The 23,172-nt window shown below is 41.2% G+C and overlaps 1 protein-coding gene across 10 annotated transcripts in view; it reads left to right on the top strand.

The window, feature by feature from the left end:
• The window catches only part of pitpnm3 (PITPNM family member 3), a 626,734-nt gene that overhangs the window by 238,688 nt on the left and 364,874 nt on the right, over window positions 1-23,172 (top strand). For 7 of the 10 annotated variants that reach the window (XM_073053474.1, XM_073053467.1, XM_073053472.1 and 4 more), the window contains exon 2: window positions 6,337-6,432. The exons of 2 other annotated variants lie outside the window; for them this stretch is intronic. In XM_073053474.1, coding sequence (XP_072909575.1) covers window positions 6,337-6,432 — 96 coding nt within the window. Of the gene's footprint in view, window positions 1-6,336; window positions 6,433-23,172 lie in introns of those variants that run through there. One more of the 10 variants, XM_073053475.1, reaches the window with a different exon arrangement.

Genomic DNA, 23,172 nt, shown 5'->3' with positions numbered 1-23,172 from the left:
ATAAATACTAGCAATGAATATTAAATTCTCACCCTGAATACCTACAAACATTACATTAACCAAATGAGAGACTTATAAGTGACGCACTTACACTTGCCTCATTGACAAAGGAGAGCTGAAAATTTATTCCATCTGAGAAATTAACTGTTTCTGATTCATATCGCAGACGATCCATTATTTTAGTATGTTTTGCATGAGGTAATGATGGCTGGCAGTGCTGGGAACTTCTTGTGAATGATGTTTCCAGTTTATATTCATTGAAAGCACCATTTATTACAAGGTTAAGAGTATGAGAACCCTGGAGTAGATGTAACCTTGTGGTTCTATGAATATGAAACAGGAATTCTTCTTTGTAGATCTGTAGAGCATTAAACAGCCAGGTACACAAAGCAGCTTGGTATACCGAATGTTGTTTAATTTCTGAAATGCTAATTGATGGGAGCAGACAGTTTGAGTGCAATCCTGATCTAATGAAAGCAGGAATGCGTTAAAAGCTGCACAAAATGTAGTTTCAAAAAGTAAACATTTCTTTCCAGCAGATCAATGGAATTAAGCTGATTTGGTTGATTCAAGATTGATGCTTCAAGATTACTATGGGTTTTAAAAAAAACTAAGGGCATATGATAGAAGAATGAAGAGGCTTTAAAATATTTTGCAAAGCGATGGTGATGCCACAATTGAGTACTGAGTAAGTACTGCAGGTAGAAAGTCTGTTAAATTAGAATATCCTTCATTCAACAGGCTGCTGCAGTAATGAGAATAAGGAGTCTTGATCTTGATAGTCAGATGCACAGCAATTGTGCAATGCTTGATCTTGGATAGTCATTTCTGGATGAGGTTTGATAACCCATTAAGCACAATTTTTTTGTCTCCCAAAAACTGCCGGCAGTTGGCTGTGAAGAGGACTGCTGAAGATTTCAGGACAGGTTAATTCTTGATACTTGACCATTCAATGAAGGCATATAGCTCTTTTAAGAAAAAAGATTCTCCAGTACTGTTAGATTCCCTCATTTGCATTTTGAAGGTGCCTAATGCCTGTTTTGAAAGTTTCTTAAATCAGGAGAGATGACACTTGCAGGATGAACAGCTAAAACTCTCTGATCAAGGCAACAACCTTGAGAACCTCTTCTGTACCTTCTCATGAGCCTTCACGTCCTTCATGGCTAGAATTGCAGGCGACACTTCAATAACGGACAAACTAACGTTTTATGCACCTGTGACTTCCTGACTTTTGTACTCAATGTTCTGACCATACACCTGTCCCAACTAGTCCAGATTAAACTCCATTGGCTGTTTCTCTGTCCAAATGGTCTAGATGCTGTTATATTCTTCGGCAAACTTCTTCGGTGTGCATAACTCTGCCAATTTTTCTCTGATCTGCATGCTTATTAATCAGTATGTTTTAATCAAGATCAATATTTATATATCACAAGCAAAAGAGATTCAGTTCTGAATCTTGTCACGGGCCAGTGAAAATAGAAGTGGACTGTGAGGCAAAGCCCACTTACCCTCAACATCATAACCAGGACCAGGAAATATACACTCAGTGGCCACTTTGTTAGCTATTTATGCATATAATCATTTATTATATGCTGTAGCCCATTCACTTCAATGTTCAATGTGTTGTGCACTCAAGGATGCTCTTCTGCACACCACTGCTGTAACATGTTGTTTTCATTATTGTTGCCTTCCTGGAAGCTCAAAACAGTCTGGTCATTCTCATCTGACCTCTTTCATTAACAAGACATTTTTGCGGATAAAAACTACTGCTCACTAGATTTCTTGTTTGTTTTTTTTTGCACCATTCTTTGTAAATTCTAGAGACTGCTGTGCATGAAAATTCCATGATATTGGCAATTTCTGAAATACTGAAACCACCTTGTCTGCCACCAACAATCATTCCACAGTCAAAGTCACTTAGATAACACTTCTTTCCCATTCTGTTGTTCGGTCTGAATGACAACTGAACCACTTGACCATGTCTGCTTGCTTTTATGTACTGTATTGTGCTGCTGCCACGTGATTGGCTGACTAGATATTTGCATTAACATGCCGGTGTAGCCAATAAAGTGGCCACTGATTGTAAATGAAAATGGACAGAGGCCAGTTGAGCTATGTTGATCTCTCATACTTTCACAAAAAATCATGGCATAAAATATCATGGAAACATCTGAGCAGGAGAATTAACACTTTAGATTAGTGTTTTGTCATATACACCAGAATATATTAAAAAGACTGGTTCATGTGAAGCTCATAGATTAAATGGTATACACACTGTAAAAATAAATACAAATATTAGAACAAGTACTGCAATAAGTGCAAAACAGTAGAGTGGTGCAACAGCTGTAGTGCCGGATTTGGTCACATGTCGATATGACTGCCTTATTTAGGTGAGCAGAATGTCTGATGTTTACACAGGGGATGGTCTTCTGCTTTGAAAGGAAAAGATTCTAGGATTGCATCCTGTTCCTGATGCACACTGGAGTGATCTGTATCACATTCAGTTCTATGGTAGCTGTAGATGCTCAGTTGGAATTATGTGCCTCCATTTACATGTCTTCACCTAATGGTCTAGTTGTCATTAGAATGATATAAAGTATGCTTTTCTTTGGGGAAAAATGTATAGTTAAACTTGTTTTGCAAGACTCTTCGATAGGAACATGGATGATCGAAAAATGGACGGCTATATAGTAGGGAATGGCTAGTTGATTTCAGGGAAGGTTAAAACGTCAGCACAACATCATGGGCTGAAGGGTCTACATTGTGCTGTTATGTTCTATATTGTAAAGCTGAGAGTCTCACTTGCCCTGTGAGCCCTTTGGGGGGGCATTACCTACCCCAAAAGACATCCACCATCCAAAAGTATAGAACTTCTCAGCCTGAAGCATTTTCTCTTTTATAATAAGCAACACACCAGAGCAAAATGGTGGAGATGACCTTTCCTTGTATTCTCATACTTGCAGCGACATCACCAGCATGTAACATTATATATCAGCATTCATAAGGAAAACATAATTTTTACAAGCCAAAGCATGATTAGAATAAAATTATAGACTATTTTAGTGCAAAGTGATCAAAGTTCCATTGAGTTGCTAAACTGCAGTGAGTAGGGTTGTGTTGGTTTGTTCAAGAACTGAATGGGTTGAAGATCATCGGGACTTTGGATATTCATTTGTGAACAACTTGATGCAAGAGTTAAAAGCAAAGGGGAGGGTGGATTGTGAATAAACTATGATTTGTCTTGCTCTTATTTGTAATAGCTAAAATGAAGTCCTAACCAGTGTGAAGGACTTTACCGTTACCTCTTCCCTAAAATTTTTGACTTTGACATGAGGAATCTACAGCAAGAGACAGTGTAATGCTTTTATCAGGGTCTTTGATTTTTTTCATGATACTGTACTTTGTGCTCAATTTATTTAATTACATTAAGCAGTGGTGAGTAATGATTTTGGATTGTTTGTGTTCTCATACCTGTATAATCAGGCCTAATCATTCCATAGTTCAGAAAGTTAAAGGAATGGGTGGGATTCAATGAAACAGGCTCTATCCTACATTTTGCAAATGGATCATTCATTCATCAGGGCTGATTGGCCAGTATTGGCTTCCTCGTGCCATGGGCTAGAGGAGAAACAGTGGAATGATTGCTGCAGCTATCTAAAGTGACCTGGTTGGTTCACAGGATTTTCTGACTCCTTATCTGGAGCTCTGAGGATTAGATTTCATTGGTGCGTGCCAGCACATTCATCTTTCACAAGACTATTGCAGAAATGGAGAACGAGAAAACTAAGAGGCAGATACAGGGTGGGATGGTTGGGATTGGGGACAACGGTCCATATTATTCCTGTCGCATGGATATGAGTATTTCTTGTACCAAAAGATATTTTGCTAGTCTTTTTGAACTACCCTAAGCATAATTTCCTTTTGCTGAGTGGAACCTTTGTGGGGCGTGCTCTCCACATCTTGTTCTTAAACTTGTACACTGCAGGACACTTGATTTGAATTGGTTAGTGGAAAGGCTGGGAGAAATGGCAGCTGTCCAGGAGCAGTGTGGTAAATCAACCACCTTCATTTATCTCCACTACTGCTTTGTTTCCTCTGGGCAGTAGGATGCTTTTTAAAATGATAAAACACCTAGCTGGTGCAGTTCCTTTTTTTTAATAGAAAGTCAAACAGTAAATCTTATAGGAATAAAAGATATGCAGCTCTCAATTAATGACTCCCTCTGATAGGACCATGAAATTACCACCCAACATGTGGCTCTGTATGCCAAACTCTCTTCACTCTGAGTTGCAGAGCCAATGACCTTGTAATTCAAAATTGGAGCTGTAGGGACATTAAACTTGTGACCTGCCAGGATCACCAGCGAATCCCAAGTGCAGGAATGGCAGAAATCTCATAATTTAAACAAAACACAAGGTTTATTAGAGAAATTAACCAGCAAAACCAACAAGAGCTCAGGCAAACTATCCAGAATCTTGAAGAACTCGGTCAGAGTGTCACCAGATAAGGATTCACAATGACCGAACAAAGAGGGTTTGGCAAGCCCATACCCCCTGAGATATATCCTGGAGCACGTAGGAACTCAGGACCAATTAGATAGTCTTGGGGTCCAGACGAAGCAATAATCCCAAAGATAACAACTACAATGAAAATCCTGGTCTAATTCAGTTGCCCCAAATTGAATAAAAGTGATAAGTACAAAGAGAGCTTAACGATCCCCATGATCCCAATGAGATCACCTGCAACAAAGTGAAAACCCAGAGCTAGTCCAAAGACAAACAACTAGACATAAAAGATAAACAATCCAAGGGACACTATGTACCCGTGAGGTTACACTGAGAAATTACAATCCACATACTAACTGGGGGAAAGAAATCTTTTCTTTTTTTTTTTAAAAAACCTCTTGGTTGAGAATTGACCTGTCATAGGTCTAACACCAAACAAGGATTTGATTTTGTCATTAATTTTTGGCAGTGCAGTTTATTGCCACAGACTATTTTTGTCTGAGGAGGAACTTGAATGGGTTAATCGGGAAGCTAAGACGACTGCTTTGATGAGAAATTATAAATGTTTAGACTGGTCCACAAATGGTCTGTAATGGATGAGCCTCTGAGAAGAAGAGGGAAAATCAGTGGATAGAGCAGGGCAAGGAGATTTGCTCCCAGTAATCTTTGATCTTCATGCCTCGTGCACCATCTGTGCTTGAATGAGCAGGAGGGTACCCATTAGCTTCTGGTAAAGGTTGCCATGACTCACCTACTGGTATAACAGCAGCTTGCCAGCGATTCTCCCTCTAATCACCAGTGCAGTTCTGTGATCCATGCTATATTAATCTTGGGCAGCAAGTAAAGGTTAACTCAGGTGAAAAATGTAACAAGAGAATAATTTCAAAACACACCAGGTTCCCCTCAATAAGCACAAGCCGCGAAAGCAAAGACAGGGCAGAGAGCAGCGGGTGCACAGAACTGCACAGTAATTATGGTGTCTATAAATAACACAACAAAACATATTCAGTATGACTTCTTTAAAAACTTCAATGGACTCCAATTGCCTGTCCTTTTAATTTTTGTTCTGAATGTCAATCTTCCTTTATCAAGCCAATTTATTCCTTGGGGTGTTGACTCTCGATTAGGGAACAGTTCTATCATTCAATCAGCTTTCCTTACCATAGTTCCTCATGCGAAATCAGTGTTGATGGAGTGCTGAAATGTAGGATTTTCACAGGCACACTTGCCTTTGTCCACACCAGGCATTCCCAACCTTTTTTTATGCCATGGACCAATACCAATAAGCATGGATGCCAGCTTGGGGACCCCTGGTCCACATAGAGCCCTCTTCCGGTTAAAGGGAATAGATAAATTAGAACTTTGTACCATTTTCAGGAATGGCAATCCTCAGGTTTTTTTTTGTGGCCCAAAATAGCATTACTGTTTTACCAGCTAGAAATTCCTCTTGACCCAGGTGGGTGAACTGTGCCCGATCTGTATGAGTCAGCAGATTTCCACGTAATAAAATGGGGCAATGGGAGAGTTCATCTGTGGATCTTGAAGCTCTTTTGTGTAGAGGAGCAAGCAAGAGTGTGAGAAAAGAATGTTTATATATGGCTGTGTTGGGGAAGGGGCAATAGAAAAAAAACTACACCATCAAGGTCGTTATAAATTGTGAAGCTTTCTCAAGGCCATCCGCCACATATGACGTAATAAGCATTTCAGCTGTCTTTCTCAAAGTGACATTCAATGGTGGGAACCTATTAATTTTGCAGGTACACTGGAGTGATAACTCATATGCAACAGTAGGGCTAATTTCCTCTGACTGGTCTTTCTCTTCCTATTGCAGCTGCTTCTTGCCGATATACTCACTCACAGTGGCGGATGCAGAATATTGTGCATGACTCTGGCGACAGCTCAGAGGATGAATTCTTCGATGCACGAGGTTTGTGGTTGTGCTACTTGTTCTGAAGAAGTCAGTAATGACTGTTATCAGTTGAGCAACTCTTGGTGAAGAGCCCAGGTGAAAAGAGCAGACTGAATGATCGAGATACTGAATTTCCTATGTACCATAATAAGACCTGACTTTAATAATATCCATTTAGTAATAAAAAAACTCCACAAACATCTTGCATCAAAAATCTTACACTATTAATTAAACTGACGCTGTCTAATAAGTCAGCTTGTATTTTAAATTTCAAATTCTTGTGATACATATTCAGACCTGTCTGCTAATGGCTAATTTGCATAGTTATGCTGATTAAAGTGCGAGGGCACTGCTTCCGTACATCCGTCATCTAGTCTTCCCAGTTTCATCAGGTAGTTAAGTCCAGAGATGTTCACTATTATCTCTGATAAAGTATCTGGAATAGTATAATATTCTTGTGGAAAACAATGTCCCCAGATGATATTGTTGGCGAATTTTTAATTTTATTTTTATTGTCTATTTAGAGATACATTAGGTCTTTTGGACCAATGAGCTCACACTGCCCAATTACACCATGTAACCAATAACCTACTAATCCGTACATCTTTGGAAAGTGGGAGCAAACCAAGGGACCCACGGAAAATCCCCGTGGTCACGGGGAGAACATACAAACTCCTTAGAGACAGTGGCAGAAGTTGAACCCTGGTTGGTGGTGCTGTTATGCTACCGTACCGCTCACTGGAACGTAACCCCCATCGATGATGGCTGGTGCTGTAAAGCTGTGCACTTACCACTATGTTGCTGTGCCATGCCAAATGTCCCATTTTAACTCTTCAAGAAACAATTACAGGGAAAGTGTAGTCCATGAAGATGAAGACTGCCAATATCAAATGCACATTGTAATTTTCAAATTCTCTGTTTCATATGGTGGTTACCCTTCATTATGCTGACATACTGATATTAGTATTGTCTTTCCTACTGTAAGCTATTGAGAGAAGGTTTAGTAAACACTGTCATGACATTATCCCTAGAAATTATATTTTGAGTGGATGATTGCTTTATGTATTTAGATGGCATACTTGTATGAGCAGTGCTGGATTAGCTCTCTGCTTTTGCACAACTATTCAATTGTTCACTGAACTCAGTTTGTATTCCAGTACTCTTACGTACAGTCTTCCTAAATGTTGCCTGGCCATTGTACGCAGCTCTTATTGTCACGACTAATCTCTCTCGCTTTCTTAGGCTCTAGCCTTTCCAAAGGGATGGGGTTGGCGGGGGTGCTGAGAAGGAAAGCTCTGTGAATTCTTTGTGGAATTAATTTTCCTTCCATTTCAGGATCAGTTTAATATCACAGGCATATGTTGTGAGATTTGTTAACTTTGTGGCAGCAGTAAAATGCAATACATAATAATAGAAAGAAAACTGTGAATTACAGTAAGTTTATGTCTATTAAATAGTTAAATAAGTAGTGCAAACAGAAAGTACAGTATTGAGGTCGTGTTCATGGGTTAAGGTCCATTCAGAAATCAGATGGCAGAGGGGAAGAAGCAGTTCTTGAATTGTTGCATGTGCCTTCAGGCTTCTGTGCCTCCTTCCTAATGGTAGCAATGAGAAGAGGGCATGTCCTGGGTGATAGGGGTCCTTAATGAAGGACGCTGCCTTTTTAAGCCATTGCTTTTTGAAGCTGTCCTGAATACCACAGAGGCTAGTGCCCCTGATGGAGCTGACTAAGGTTACAACTCTCTGCACCTTGCGTCGATCTTGAGCGGTAGTGCCCCCCACCCCAGCCAGAGGGTGACGCAGCCAGTTAGAATGTTCTCCATGGTACATCTATAGAAATTTGTGGGTGTTTGATATAAGTTCAGTTTTAAGTTTCCAAAACTCTTACTGGGCATAAGCTGGTGTCAATTATTGTTACTGTGAATCTCAGATCAGTATACTGTACGTTGTATCTGTGTTATATTTATTAAGATACCCAACATAATGTAATAGGATGCCAACAATTCACTTGTGAGACATATCCAAATCCAGCAGATCAAGTAAATATTAATTGTTAAGAATGTAATGCAAGAAAATTAATCCTTTTTAAGTGAATAGTTATAGCCTGCAGAATTCCCACTGTTGCCAGACCGTCTTTACTGCTTGTAGTCTAATCCTGCCCTTGAAATATTTAATTACCAAGAATGGCTTTGAGGTGCAACCTGCCTTCACATTGTGCCCTGTAACAATAATTGGTGTTGGCAAGCTTGTGAGGGAAATGTCTCTGTGTACCTATTTCTGATGTCAGTGTAGTTGGAGCAAGAATCGAGATAGGCGATCTGATGTCAGATAGTCCTCGCGATGGGTTGTTTTGATCTTACACACCCCTGCATTGCATGTCTTTGCTGAGATCCAATCAATTTTATTTCCCCATGAATATTTCTGAGCAAATAATTTCTGCTTAAACAATGACTCTGTTTCTGAGTTGGACTTGGTGCTGTTTGCACTTGTAAGTAGTTGGAAATGATCATATTATTTAAACAAGGTTAATGGAAAGAGAGTATTTTACTTTGGTTTCTGGAATCTTTGTGCTCCATCAAATCTTAATTGGTACATTATTAAATGGAAAAAAGATGAGATGACAGTACTATGGCAAAATTTGGTTAATTGTATTGTTTTGGTTAATTAGCCAACCTTGTGCTTTTGGCAAAGAAATATAAAATGTAAGGGAAGATATTGAGTAGAATTAAGGAACAAAAGGTCTCCATGTTTCTGAAGGTCACTGAGCAGATTAAAATGTGGACAGTAATCTATAGGGATGCTTCTTTCATTAGCCGAGATATCAGATTATAAATTCAGGGAAATTATTCTCGACATGTTAGACTACCACATAAGCACTGTATACAGTTCTGATGATATTCAACTGATATAGGTTATCAAGAGATAGTAAATGCTTTTTTTTTAACTCTCATTTTATTTTACATGTCTTTCCTGCTTATATCAATGGGGATGCATGATATACATAATATATAATTGGGGTAAAGTTTAGTGAGCCAATAGAGCCCACAGGGTTAGTCCAACTGTGCCCAGCGCTAGACTAACACATGCTGGAGGAAGTCGTGTTAGGGTGTTGTTGAATGTTGGTGGTTGTTGATTCTGCTGCAGGCAGGGAAGTGTAATTTAAATGTAACTTTCTGGCAAGGTCATGGATATTCGTTGCTGAATCCACGTGGTCCACTCTCATTTTCTCAGCAAGGATATACCTTTTAGAACCATGATCGAGACTCCCAGATGATCCAATCTCCCTCTTGGTACCTGACTTCCACGCTGCAGTCATCAAAAGTGCAGAACAAGAGAAACACATGAGCAGTGGTTATGAAGCATAAACAGTTCATTGGCAATTGTGAAACATGCACTATTCCTGCGTTTTCTTACTCTAAGTTGAATTTTCTCATTGCTATTATTGCAGTGGAGGACTTTCACATACTTTCTCATTCCATTACAGTACAGTATCTGTAAACAGAATTTACACAACACTATTCCCATTTAGTAAACAACATTTCCTTTAGTTATGCTCCATTACATCATTCAAAGGTATTAACAATGCACATATTGAGGGGGTACAGGAGCTTGAGGACCCACACTCAATATTTTAAAAACAACTTATTTTCCTTCATAAAAACACAAAATGCTGGCAGAACTCAGCAGGCCAGACAGCATCTATGGGAGGAGGTAGTGACGACATTTCGGGCCGAAACCCTTCATCAGGAGTGAAGTGACATGGGATGGTCGAGGGGGGATAAGAAGTGAGGGGAGGGATGAAGTAGAGAGCTGGGAAGTGATAGGCTGAAGGGAAATGAGCTAGGGGAAGGTGGAGAATTATGGGAAATAAAAGAGAAAGAAAGGTAGGGCTGGGGGGAGATTATATTGAGGGGGGGGAAAAGAGAGAAAGAGAACCAGACTAAAATTATAGATAGGGATGGGGTAAGTGGGGGGGCAGGGGTATCAACGAAGGTCTGTGAGTTGAATGTTTATGCCGGCAGGTAGGAGGCTACCTAGGCGGGAGATAAGGTATTGCTCCATCGACCTGTGTGTGGCCTCATCTTGACGGTAGAGGAGGCCATGGACAGACATGTCGGAGTGGGAGTGGTCTGTGGAATTGAAGCATGTGGCCACACACTTTTCCTTCATCATCAGATTTCTGAAAGGTTCATGAAGCCATGAACACTATTTTGCACTAGTTATTTATATTTTTATATTTTTTATTGTAACCTACTGTATAATAATTTTAAAAATGTATACATGGTGCTGTCACAAAACAACAAATTTCACAACATATGTCCGTGATAGTAAACCTGATTCTGATCAAAAAACAGTCTACAGAAGGATCTCTGGATCGAGTGGCATCTGTGGGAGAGAAGGAATTGCTGACATTTTTTGTTGAAACCCTGCATCATGATGAGATTACCAGTTTAAAGAGGGGAAGAGGCACTCCCTTTCTCCTGATTATATTGTCCAGCTCCCCTCACCAGTCTCAGTCCTGTTGCATGATTTTGGCCGAAAACATTAACAATCCTTTTCCTCTCGTAGATGCTGGTTGAGCCACTGAGGTCCCCTTTTAGATATTTTTGTCGCTCCATATTCCAGCATCTTGTCTCCCAACTACTAATGGTTTTGCCACAGGTTTGCATACTTGGGTAGATCATCTCATGGGTCTAACTTCTTTACATCTTCACTGTAGAACGTTGGAATGCCCGAGGTGCGTGGAGTCACCCCTCGGAGGCTCTCAGTCCCCTGCACTCTGAGTAGGTATTGTTGCAGATGACTGCTATTCTGTTATCAGTGGTGCTGGTGAACACTCTGAAGATGGTACTCTTGTTGGGGATGTAGCTGTAGACAGTGACACGCATTCTGACTCACTGACGTGATTGGTCTCACGCAGCCCTGTCTAGAACGGCGTGACCCACAGGCACACCATTTTGTTGGAAATATTGGCAACTGCTCTGCACGTGCCTGCAAGGAGGGAGTTGTGGACACAGCTCAGCACATCACAGGAACCAACCTCTCCTCCACAGACTCCACCTCCACTTCTTGCTGCCTCAGTAAGGCAGCCAGCATAATCGGAGACCCCACCCATCCCGGACAATCTCTCTTCTCCCCTCTCCCAATGGGCGGGTGATTGAAATGTCAGAAAGCATGTACCACCAAGATCAAGGGCAGCTTTCATCCCACTGTAGTCAGACTCTTGAACAGACCTTTCGTACCATGCTAGGCCTCACAATCCACCGAATTATGATCTTGCACTTTATTGTTTACCTGCACTGCACTCTCTCGGTGGGTTTTATTCTGCATTGTTATTGTTTTATCTTATTCTTGCTCAGTGCACTGTGTAATGATTTAATCTGTATAAACAGTATACAAGACAAACTTTTCACTATCTTGCTACACATGACAATAATAAGCCAAATACCAATACCAAATCGGAAAGAGCAACCGAAAATACTGGTAATATTCAGCATTTGTGGATTGAGAAGAATAATTTGTGTTGCAGGTTAATGACCTTGCTCTGGCCTCCAAATCTACTCTCACTTGTCTTAGCCAGTCCTTGCCCATTAAGATTGATCCATTTATGTTTTGCTGTTGCAATATGTAATTGCCATCATCACCCCAAGAATGCTGGTCTTTTTGCTGGTGGGAAAATTCATCTGGAGATGTCTTGTGCTTTTCCTCAGTGGCATTTACTGCAGGTTTCGCCACTTGTATTTAGGGCAGCAATGAAGACCCTCCATCTCTGGTAGCATTCATGGCATCCTTCATTGTGCCAGTAGCTTCCTCTCGGTTTCACTACTGTTACCCTTGCAAGTCCTGGGTGTAGACTCAGGAATCCCGTCACACTCAGATGTGAAAGGTTCTTCATTTCTGTTTCAGTAACGGTTTTGTTTTACCAGTCAGAGTTGTTAGCGCTGAGCTGAACCCCCCATACCTGGAGGACCGGTGGACCACTCTTAGTCTGGCTTTTACCCTTTGACCTGTTTGGCTTGGGTGACCCAACTAAGAGCTAAAGCATAAAGCTCTTGACTCCAACCAGCATAGCTCTCCAGGTCATTGAGGCATGCAAGCCTCCAAACCCTATGACAAGGTTGTGGTCCTCTTGAAGGTCTCCTTAGTGGTATATCACTGAAACTCTGTAATTAAATATCTTACTTCATTATAGAGCAGACTGCTGCAGTGCTAGTAATCTAGATTAATGTATTATTGATCAGGATCTGTCTTTTGAAATTTTGGAAGAAGATGGATTTCATTTTGCTCAATTAACAGCACAGACGATATGCAAACCAGGTCCTTATCATTCTCAACAACTTCACTACAATAAAATTTACTGTAATCATCTAACCTCACCTTCAATTTGGGTAGCGACCAGTAAGTTGCTGCAATTATGACCCATGCATTGGCACTAGATGGCCATTTTGCCTTTGTGCCATGGCTCTGGCAGTTTGCCAATGCACCTCCAACAAGCAGATCACTTTATCATACTATTTTTCTGTCTGGCTTTGGATAGAGTAGTGGTCTGTTCCACCATCTTATAGCTTTGTGCAGCATAAGCCACTTGAGGTGGAAAAAGTTGTCTTTCAATGTTTTTCTCTCTGTTTAGACAGATTTTTTAAAAGTTTGGGTGCCTTGAGAAACTTTGATCCTTTCATCAATCAGTCGACAAACATACTTTTCTCTAAGAGCATTGTTTAGAAACTTGTGAAAATTGCAATGTAATGCAAGGTCCTTCAATGCTTCAATGTAATTGCCAGTGGATTTGCCGTACTTTTGAGCTTGTGGCTGAACTTGTTGCTTTCATTTGTCTCTGAAGGTGTCTGGTTGAAGTTTCTCTTTCTGAAGTGTGAGTAAATTAGGCAGTGTTGTTGTGCCTCTGTGGAATCTCAGTTAGGTAAAAAGAGTCAAGAGAAAGATCTTTACAAAACATTGCAATTTGTGTCCTCTGATATTAACCTGGACTGACTTTGACTTTGATACCGTGTGTACTGTGCAAATGTGATGGTTAGCTATTCGTTTGGTCTCTCACTTTAAAGCTGTGCATAGATATTTGCAGTGTGTGTCTGAATAATTATGGCTGCTTGAACGTTGATGTTTCCTTGTTTACTGTCGATGATGAATGATCAACACTTCATCAACAGCACCTCCAAACAGACGTGGAAACTGTTAGAATTGGGAACAGAATGATGGTGCATGACATTAGACGGAACAACATGTTGTTTATCCAATGCCAAAGGGTACAAAAATAATGAAAATGAATCTGCAATGATAATATAAGACTCACAGTGACCATTTCTAAAAATATGAAGGTAGCTTGCATATTGGAACTACTATAATTGGAGCTTGCATTTCTTAGCCCTATAGCTAAGAAAGGATGTACTGGTATTGGGGAGGGTCCAGAGGAGGTTTACAAGCATGATTGCAGGAATGAAAGGGTTAACATATGAAGTGTTTGATGGCTCTAGGCATGTCCTCATTAGAGTTTAGAAGAATGGGGGTGGGCGGGGGAAGAGGAATCTCATTGAAACCTACCAAATATTGGAAGGCATAGATCGAGTGTATGTGGAGAGGCTGTTTCTAATGGTGGGAGTGTTTAGGATCAGATGGCACAGTCTCAGAATAAAGAGATGTCCCTTTGGAACAGAGGATGGTGAATCTGTGAAACTCATCACCACAGGAGACTCCATAGGCCAAGTCGTTGGGTATGTTTAAACTGGAAATTGACAGGTTCTTGATTAGTAAGTATCAAAGGTTACGGGGAGAGGGCAAAAATATGGAGTTGAGAGGGAATATAAATCAGGCATGATTGGAATGACAGAGCAGACTTGATGGGCTGAAAAGCCTAATTCAGCTCCAATGTCTTTTAATCTGTAGGGGCATATATTAGGCATACATGTGCTGCCTTTCATTCGCTTTTGCCATCTATAATATATTGGTAAATTAAGATCACCGTAGAGGATTGAAAATGCACAGAGTAAAACTGTAGTTCTTGCAGCAATGAAGCCTTGAAGTATTCTTTCACTCAGTATGATTTAAAATAGTTGAACTCTGTTCAGATAATATACAGTACACATTGACAAGATTCCTCATGAGAAGATTGTTCATCACTTGGTTATCTTGGCATGGGAAGTTACTTGTGTAGCACACTTCAGGATATTTGTTTAGGGTTCTCTGTGTATCCGCTTCGAAGCTTTTGACCATTAGTTCATCTACACTTGATTGACATCACTTGCACAAAATTTTCTCACATAAACCCATGAATAGCATGGGCACTGAAAACTGGAACTGGTCTTAACCAAAGAGTTGGGGCATGTTTAGTCATGTGTTGAAGGATTGAACTCTACCTTGGCCACTGGCTGCAGAATCCAAGGGCTTCATATGTTTTGATGCTGATTTCTTCCAGTTTTTATCCTTTTATTGTCTTGACACCAACCCCAAGTTTTTATTCATTATACTCTCTGTGATCAGAACTCCCCTCATAGATTGAAGATCATACTCTTTGATACCTGTTTGTCTGTGTAAAGCATTGCATATGGTGCATAATATTTTGGTTCCTGAACATAGTGAAATATGTTAGCTTTGCCTTTTCTTCTAAAATAAGTAGGACCTCCTCTGCAGAGTGCCTTTTCAAAGTGTATTTTCACGTATTTGAGATTTTCCAGGCCCTTGAATCAAAAGCAAGCTAAACTTCTTGATCTACCTTGCGGGTTGGCAGTCTTGTATGTTGACTCATCCTTCTGCAGAACACCACTGGTTCCTATGAAAACATTAACACAAGGGCGTCAATGTGACTGCAATTGATCTACAATTTATCAATAAGTCCCATGGAAAGTTGATAGAAATCTTACTCTAATATTGATTTTTTTTTGGAGAGACTGAATTACAATGGTTGAAATCTGGCATATGCTTACTATAGTCTTGGAGTGCAAGCCAGTTATCATCAGCAAAATCATAATGCAATTCAGTATCTGATGTACCAACAATGATGACAAATGAATGAAGCTCGGACAGAAAATGCTGACTGACACAAGGAATTCACTTAACAGGAACTGATAATATTCCCTGGATTTCTTGAGCCTCAAAGGACTTGACGATTCTGAAAAGGACATTTATAAAAAACCAAATTCTACCTTTAAACGTAAAGGACTGGGTTAAGAAAAAGACTACATTTTCTCATCCTGCATGTAATACAATTCCGATGGAAGTATATTCCTATACAAGAAGCCCAAGGGCCTCAGATTTAGAATCAGAATCAGGTTTATTATCACAGGCATGTGTTGTGAGATTTGTTAACTTAGCAGCAGCAGTTCCGTGCAAAACATAATACAGAAGAAGAGAATAAACAAATAAATAAGTAAATCAATTATAGTATACAAGTATTGAATAGATTAAAGATCGTGCAAAAATCAGAAGTAATACTAAAAAAAAGTGAGATAGTATTCAGGGGTTCAATGTCCATTTAGGAATTGCATAGCAGAGGGGAAGAAGCAGTTCCTGAATTGCTGAGTGTGTGCCATCAGGCTTCTGTACCTCCTACCTGATGGTAACAGTGCGAAAAGGGCATGCCCTGGGTGGTGGAGGTCCTTAATAATGGACGCTGTCTTTCTGAGACACCGCTCCTCGAAGGTGTCCTGGGTACTTAATGTATAAAGGTTCCTCCAAACATGTGCATGAAATTGAAAGTCAGGTTTATTGTTCATATTTACAAGTACATGTATGCACAGGTGCAAGGAAGTGCTTACTTGCATGACCATCATAGTTGCATAGCAAGAAAGCAATTAGATTAAAAAAGAGATAACAAAATCCACTGCATGCAGCACAGAATGACCATGGTGTTGCTGTACTGAAGTAATGATTAGGGTTGTGGATGTAGGGGAACAAAGGTCTTGAACCTGGTGATGTGGGATTTTAGGCAACTATTCCTCCTGTCCGATGCAGTTACAGGCCATATGATGGGGATCATTGACGGTGGACGTGGTCTCATGGAGATACTTACAATGGTGGGGAGTGTTGACATATGATGTATTGGGCTAAGTCTACTGCTCCCTGCAGCTTCTTATGTTCATAATGTGGATGAGCTTGGTACCAACCATAACTTATTATTTCATGATGATTTAAAAGTTGGAGCTGGGTTAAGGAAGGAGAAAAGATTAGTCATTTGGATTGAGAGACTGCTTTGGGAAGAATCATCGTATAGAGTAGAGAACAGATCCATGAGCTTTTTGTGTATTGGGTGCTCTTGCTGTACCTCAGCAGACCGTATCAAATGGGCTTTAGTGGTGCCAAGAATACTCTGGCTTGTTAGGCACCTTTAAACCTTAGTTAGATCATGGTTGCATGTTTAATTTAAAAATTGTGGAGAAATTATACTGTATTGGCTGCTTTAGGACCAGGTTGCTCTAATGAGAGACAGTGCATTGCAGAATGAGGACGCAGCGCATACAGGCAGCTCTGTGGACAAGGGCAACTTTGGTCCTCGTGTGGACAGCAATGAACCAACACTGCTTCAAATAGAACTTGACAATGGTTCATCTGATGAGGAACAGAACTTGGACTGTAAGTAGAGCTAAGTAACAGAATATGATTTTTCTGACTGAGATAGTTTCTTGTATTTCTCTCAGATGTATGATGTGAAGAAGGTGATTCAGTCCATTGAATGTATGCCAGCTCTCTGAAGAACCCGTTCAGTTCCATTCCCCCAATTATTTCCCTGTAACCTTTCCTCCCGCAGGAGGCCATTAGCTCCATCCTGATTCTTCTCCCATGCTTCTACACCAAAGGTAGTTTGTAGTAGGAAATTAACCAAGCACCTCAGACGTCTTTGAGTTAAGGAAAGAAGCCAGAGCATCTGAGGAAAGCTTTGCAGTCGCAGAAAGAATATGCAGATTCCACACAAATAGCTGAGCCATGAAGCAGCAGCACTACCTGCTGTGACAGTGTGCCACCAGCTGATTCGTCCAATTTTGCAGATGTTCTGTGCTAAAGAAACCAAGAAAAGATTGTGAAGCGGTGAATGAGATTGTGCTGTCTCCAAAAATGGGTTTCCAATTTTCAGTTAGTAATATCATTAATGAGAAACCTACAGGGGCATGAAAAGAATGCAAAAGGCATCCTTGCAGAGCCAAGGATTCACAGTGCTGACTCTTCGGATGTCTGCCAGAAAGGCTGAGCGTTTAGCTATTACTCTGCAGATCAAGTGAAGCAGATCTTCTGTCGTAATACCAGGAGAGAAATTGTCCATTACAGAGCTGCCTGCAGAGGCCACCATGAAGTTGAGATTCAGATTCACAAGATCAAGGGACAAGTTGGGTAGACATGAGGGTCCAGAGGCAGAGATGTTCCAAGGTTGAGGCTACTGAAAAATGATGTATGAGAGTCATAGGGCACTGCAGCACAGAAACAGGCCTTTCAGCCTGTGCAGACTGGGTTTTCTGTTCAGTCCCGTCGACCTACACCCATACCAGAGCCCTGCATACCCCTCCCATCCATGTACATATCCAAACTTCTCTTAAATGTTACATTTGCATCCACCTTCATCACTTCTGCTGGCAGCTCATTTCACACTTGCACCATACTCTGAGTGAAGAAGCTCCTCCTCAGATTTCCCTCGAATATTTCGCCTTTCACCCGAAACCTACAACCTCCAGTATGGTCTCAGTCAACCTGAGAGAAAAACGTGTGCAAGCTTCCGCCTTGTCTTTACCGCTTATCATTCTGTATGCCTCTATAAAGTCTCCCCACATTTTCCTGGGCTCCAGGGAATAAAAATCCTAACCTATTCAACCTTTCTCTACAACTGAGGTCCTCAAGTCTCAGCAACATCTATGTAACTTTCCTCTGTACTCTTTCAAGCTTATTAATCTTTCTCCTTGCAGGTTGGTGACCAGAACTGCATACAATACTCTAAATTTGGCCTCATCAATGTGTTATACAGACCCTGATTTATGAAGGCCAATATGCCAAAAACCCTCTTTACAGCCCTATCTACCTGTGATGTCACTTTGAAGGAATGATCAATCTGTATTCCCAGGACCCTTTGCTGTACCACACACTTCAGTGCCTGACCGTTCACTGTGTTCATCTTACTCTGGTCTGCCCTCACAAAGTGCAACACCTCACAGCTTCCTGCATTAAATTGCATCTGCCATTTTCCCAGCTGGTTCGCATTGCTTTGCAAGTTTTGATAGCATGCTTGCTGTCTACTACACTCCCAAATCTTGGTGTCGTCTGCAAATTTGTTGGTCTAGTTTACCACATTATCAAATAAATCATTAGTATAGGTGATATACAACATCAAACCTAGCGTTGATCCCTGCGGCAAAACAGGGGTCAAAGGCTATCAGTCAGAAAGACAACCATTTACTACCACTCTCCATTTCCTACCGCTAAGCCAACTTTGAACCCAGTGAGTACTTCATCCTGAATGCCAATTGACTTTACCTTCTGGATCAGTGTCAAAGGTCGTACGAAGGTCCATGTAGGTGGCATCGACCACCTTTCCTTCATCAGCTTTCTTGGTAACATCCAAAATCTCTATAAGATTGGTTAGAAATGACCTGCCATGCAGAAGGCGTTGTTGCCTGTCCCTCATCTGGCCGTATATCCAAAATACTTATAAATCCTGTCTCTTATAATGTCTTCCAATAATTTACCCATAACTGACGTCAGGTTCACAGGCCTGTAATTTTCCAACTTATTCTGAGAGCCTTTCTTAAATAATCATCACCTATCCTCCAGTCCTCTGACACTCACCTGTGACTAAGGATGAGAGTTAAAGATTTGGCTTTATTTGTCATATGTATATCGAAACATATAGCGAAAGGAATCATTTGTATCAAATCAAGTAAGTGACTATCGTGATAAGCAACTCACAAGTATTGCCACACTTTGGCACCAAGTTAGCATGCCCATAATCCACTAACCTTAACCGAGTGAGAAACCAGAGCACCCCAAGAAACGCATGCGGTCATGGGGAGAATATACAAACTCCTTGCAGGCCATAGTGGGAATCAAGCCACTACTTGATTTACAGCTGCTTTACGCACTGCAAAGCCTTGTGCTAACCACTACACTATTGTCAAAGTCTGTCCTGTGCCTTTAGGCTCATCAGGCTGGTGCTTTTGCCAGTTTCTGTGGCGTGAGGTGACTGAGAGTACGAGACCCCCTCCCTCCCCCACCCCCGATTAGGACGACAATTTGCCCGTACCCATTTTCAGCTGGGTGGACTGGAGTAAAGTCTGCTTAAGTGCCTTGCTCAAGGACACAACATGCTGCCTCAGCTGGGGCTTGAACTCACGGCCTTCAGATCGCGCTACACTATTGTGCCACCCGTTTCTCTGCCAGGCCTGTGCAATTTCTGCACTAATCTCTCACAAGATGTAAAGGTACACCAGGCTTACTGGTCTATAATCATCAGGCCATGAAGGTATATCCACACTAATTCACCTCAAGACAGCAAGCACCTCCTTTTCCACAATCCCATTATGGTCCATGACTTCATTATTCTTTTCCTCAGTTCTATAGATTCTATCTGTCTTCTGAGTAAATATAATGCAAAAAACTCATTTAAGATCTCCCCCATCTCTTTCAGCTCCATGCAAAGATGACCACTCTGAACTTCAAGAAGATCCATTTTGTCCCTTGCTATCCTTTTGCTCTTAATAAAGCAACAGAAGTCCTTGGAATTCTCTTTCATCTTGCTTGCCTGAGCAAACTCTTGTCCTATTTTAGTTCTTCTGAGTTCTCTCTCACGTTTTCTCTTGCATTTCATATAATCCTCACACACCTCGTTTGACCATAACTGCCCAATCCAAGACGGAAGCGGTTTGCCAATGTAGTGGTAGTGTCCCACCCACTCTACCTGCTTTCTCTGTTGGTGATGAAAAGCTGTCAGCAGTGTCATCTTTCAAATATCTGGGAAGCATTCTCTCCGAGGATAACGGCATTGACAATGACATCCAGAGCCGTATTAAACAGGCATCAGCTGCCTTTGGGAGACTTCGGTGTAGAGTCTTTCAGAACAGGAGCCTTCGTCCCTCCACAAAGGTCGCTGTATACCAAGCAGTCTGTGTCACCACCCTCCTTTATGGCTGTGAAGCTTGGGTAACCTATAACCGTCACATCAAGTCCTTGGAGCGCTTCCACATAAGCTGCCTTCAGCGCATCCTGGGAAATACCTGGCGTGAGCGGGTGGCTCACACAGAAATACTTGTAAAGACCAACTGCAGAAGATTTGAGGCCATGATCACCCAGCGTCAGCTGCAGTGTCTGGGGCACGTGATAAGGATGCCCCTTTGTCGGCTACCCCGCAGAGTGTTATACGGCCAGCTACATCATGGTCAACGCTCAGCTGGAAGGCCGAAGAATCGCTATAAGGATCAAATGAAGAATGCTTTAAGGAAGTGCAAGATCAGACCCGAGGACCTGGAGGATGTTGCTGCTGACCGTAACACTTGGCGACAGCTGTGTAGGGATGGGGTTCGTATTCTGGAGATGGAAAGAACAACCAGAAGACAGCCAGGAGAAATTCAGCCATCATTGCCACTGCTATCACATATACAAGTCCCACCTGCAATAGAACTTGTGGGTCCAGGATGGGACTGTATAGTCATCAAAGATCTCACCGTTAAAGGAGTGGACTTCGTCATCGGATTACGATGCACAACCGAAGAAGAAGAATCCTGATATGCTCGTCCTTCTTTTTCTGTACCGGAGCCCCAATATCCCTTGATAATCAAGGTTTGCTAAACCTTTAGCATTGTCTTTTATTCTAACAGGAACAATCAGATTCTGTGCTCTCAATATTTCAATTTTGAAGGCCTCCCATTTACCAAGCATCTCTTTGCTGGGGAAAAAAAAGCCCATCGCAATCCACATTTGCCAGATCCCTTCGGATGCCATCAAAATATTCAGTTCTCTAGTTTAAAATCTTAACCTGAGGACCAGTCCTATCCTTCTCCATATTTCTCTTGAAACTAATGGAACTATGATCACTTGATCCTTGTCTCATTCTGTAAGAGGCGATGCAAATTTGTACTCTCTATAGTTGGGTTCTCTATATATTGTGTAAGGAATCTTTTCTGACCACATTTGAACACATCCAGACCTTTTGCAGTATGGGAGTCCCAATCAAAATGCAGAAAATTTATGTCATCAACTATCACAGCTTTATATTTCTCCCAGCTCTCTGGTATCTCTCTACATATTTGCTCTTCTAAATCTCGCCAAGCATCGGGAGGTCTCTTAATATAGTGCTGAGTATGTCAGTAGTGTCAGTGAAGAGTTCCCCATTCTCAGAATACTGAGCCCATTTCTTGGTGGTGAACAGTTCAAAGAAAGATCCTCTCCATAATTTGTTCAAACAGTGTGAGGGAACCAATTATAGAGCAATAGCTGTGACATTATTGGAATGTACAAACTGTTGGCATGAGGTGATTTATCAAATACAATGTGTAATGATAACTGGTGTTATGTCTTATGTGAGCAACTTAGTGATATCAGAATGACAGTGGTCAATGCTATCTGGTACAATCTATGCACAGGTATGAAAGCAATTTCATTAAGAAATTAATGGCAAATAAATAAATTTGGTATGTCCCCAGTGACCCTTACCAATTTTTATTGATGCACCATTGAAGACATCCAATCTATATGCATCAGTGCTTGGTATGGCAGCTGATCTGCCTATAGAACCATAGAACATTACAGCACAGAAACAGGCCCTTCGGCCCCTCTTGGCTGTGCAGAACCATTTTTCTGCTTAGTCCCACTGACCTGCACCTGGACCATATCCCTCCATACCTCTCCCATCCATGTACCTGTCCAAGTTTTTCTTAAATGTTAAAAGTGAGCCCACATTTACCACTTCATCTGGCAGCTCATTCCACACTCCCACCATTCTGTGTGTGAAGAAGCCCCCAACTAATGTTTCCTTTAAACTTTTCCCCCTTCACCCTTAACCCATGTCCTCTGGTTCTTTGCTCCCCTAACCTCAGTGGAAAAACCCTGCTTGCATTCACTCTATCTATACCCATCATAATTTTATATACAGTACCTCTATCAAATCTCCCCTCATTCTTCTATGCTCCAGGGAATAAAGTCCTAACCTATTCAACCTTTCTCTGTAACTCAGTTTCTCAAGTCCCAGCAACATCCTTGTAAACTTACTCTGCACTCTTTCAACCTTATTAATACCCTTCCTGTAATGAGGTGACCAGAACTGCACACAATACTCCAAATTCAGCCTCACCAATGCCTTACACAACCTCACCATAACATTCCAACTCTTATACTCAATACTTTGATTTATAAAGGCCAATGTACCGAATATCTCTTAACTACCCTATCTACCTGTGACACCACTTTTAGGGAATTTTGTATCTGTATTCCCAGATCCCTCTGTTCTGCTGCACTCCTCAGTGTCCTAACATTTACCTTGTATGTTCTACCTTGGTTTTTCCTTCCAAAGTGCAATACCTCACACTCATCTGCATTAAACTCCATCTGCCATTTTTCAGCCCATTTTCCCAGCTGGTCCAAATCCCTCTGCAAGCTTTGAAAACCTTCTTCACTGTCCACTACACTTCCAATCTTTGTATCATCAGCAAATGTCTGTAAGGTTCTGTATAGAGTTGTGGACATCGCTCAGCCTGGCAACCAGGCTTTCCTCCATGGACACTTCCTGCTGCCTCAGTAAAGTAGCCAGTATAATCAAAGACCTGACCCATCCTGGAC

Source organism: Hemitrygon akajei, chromosome 8 (genome assembly GCF_048418815.1).
Source record: "Hemitrygon akajei chromosome 8, sHemAka1.3, whole genome shotgun sequence".
Lineage (NCBI taxonomy): Eukaryota > Metazoa > Chordata > Chondrichthyes > Myliobatiformes > Dasyatidae > Hemitrygon > Hemitrygon akajei.
The sequence above is the reverse complement of the archived record's forward strand: the minus strand, read 5'-3'. Positions and strand labels throughout refer to the sequence as shown.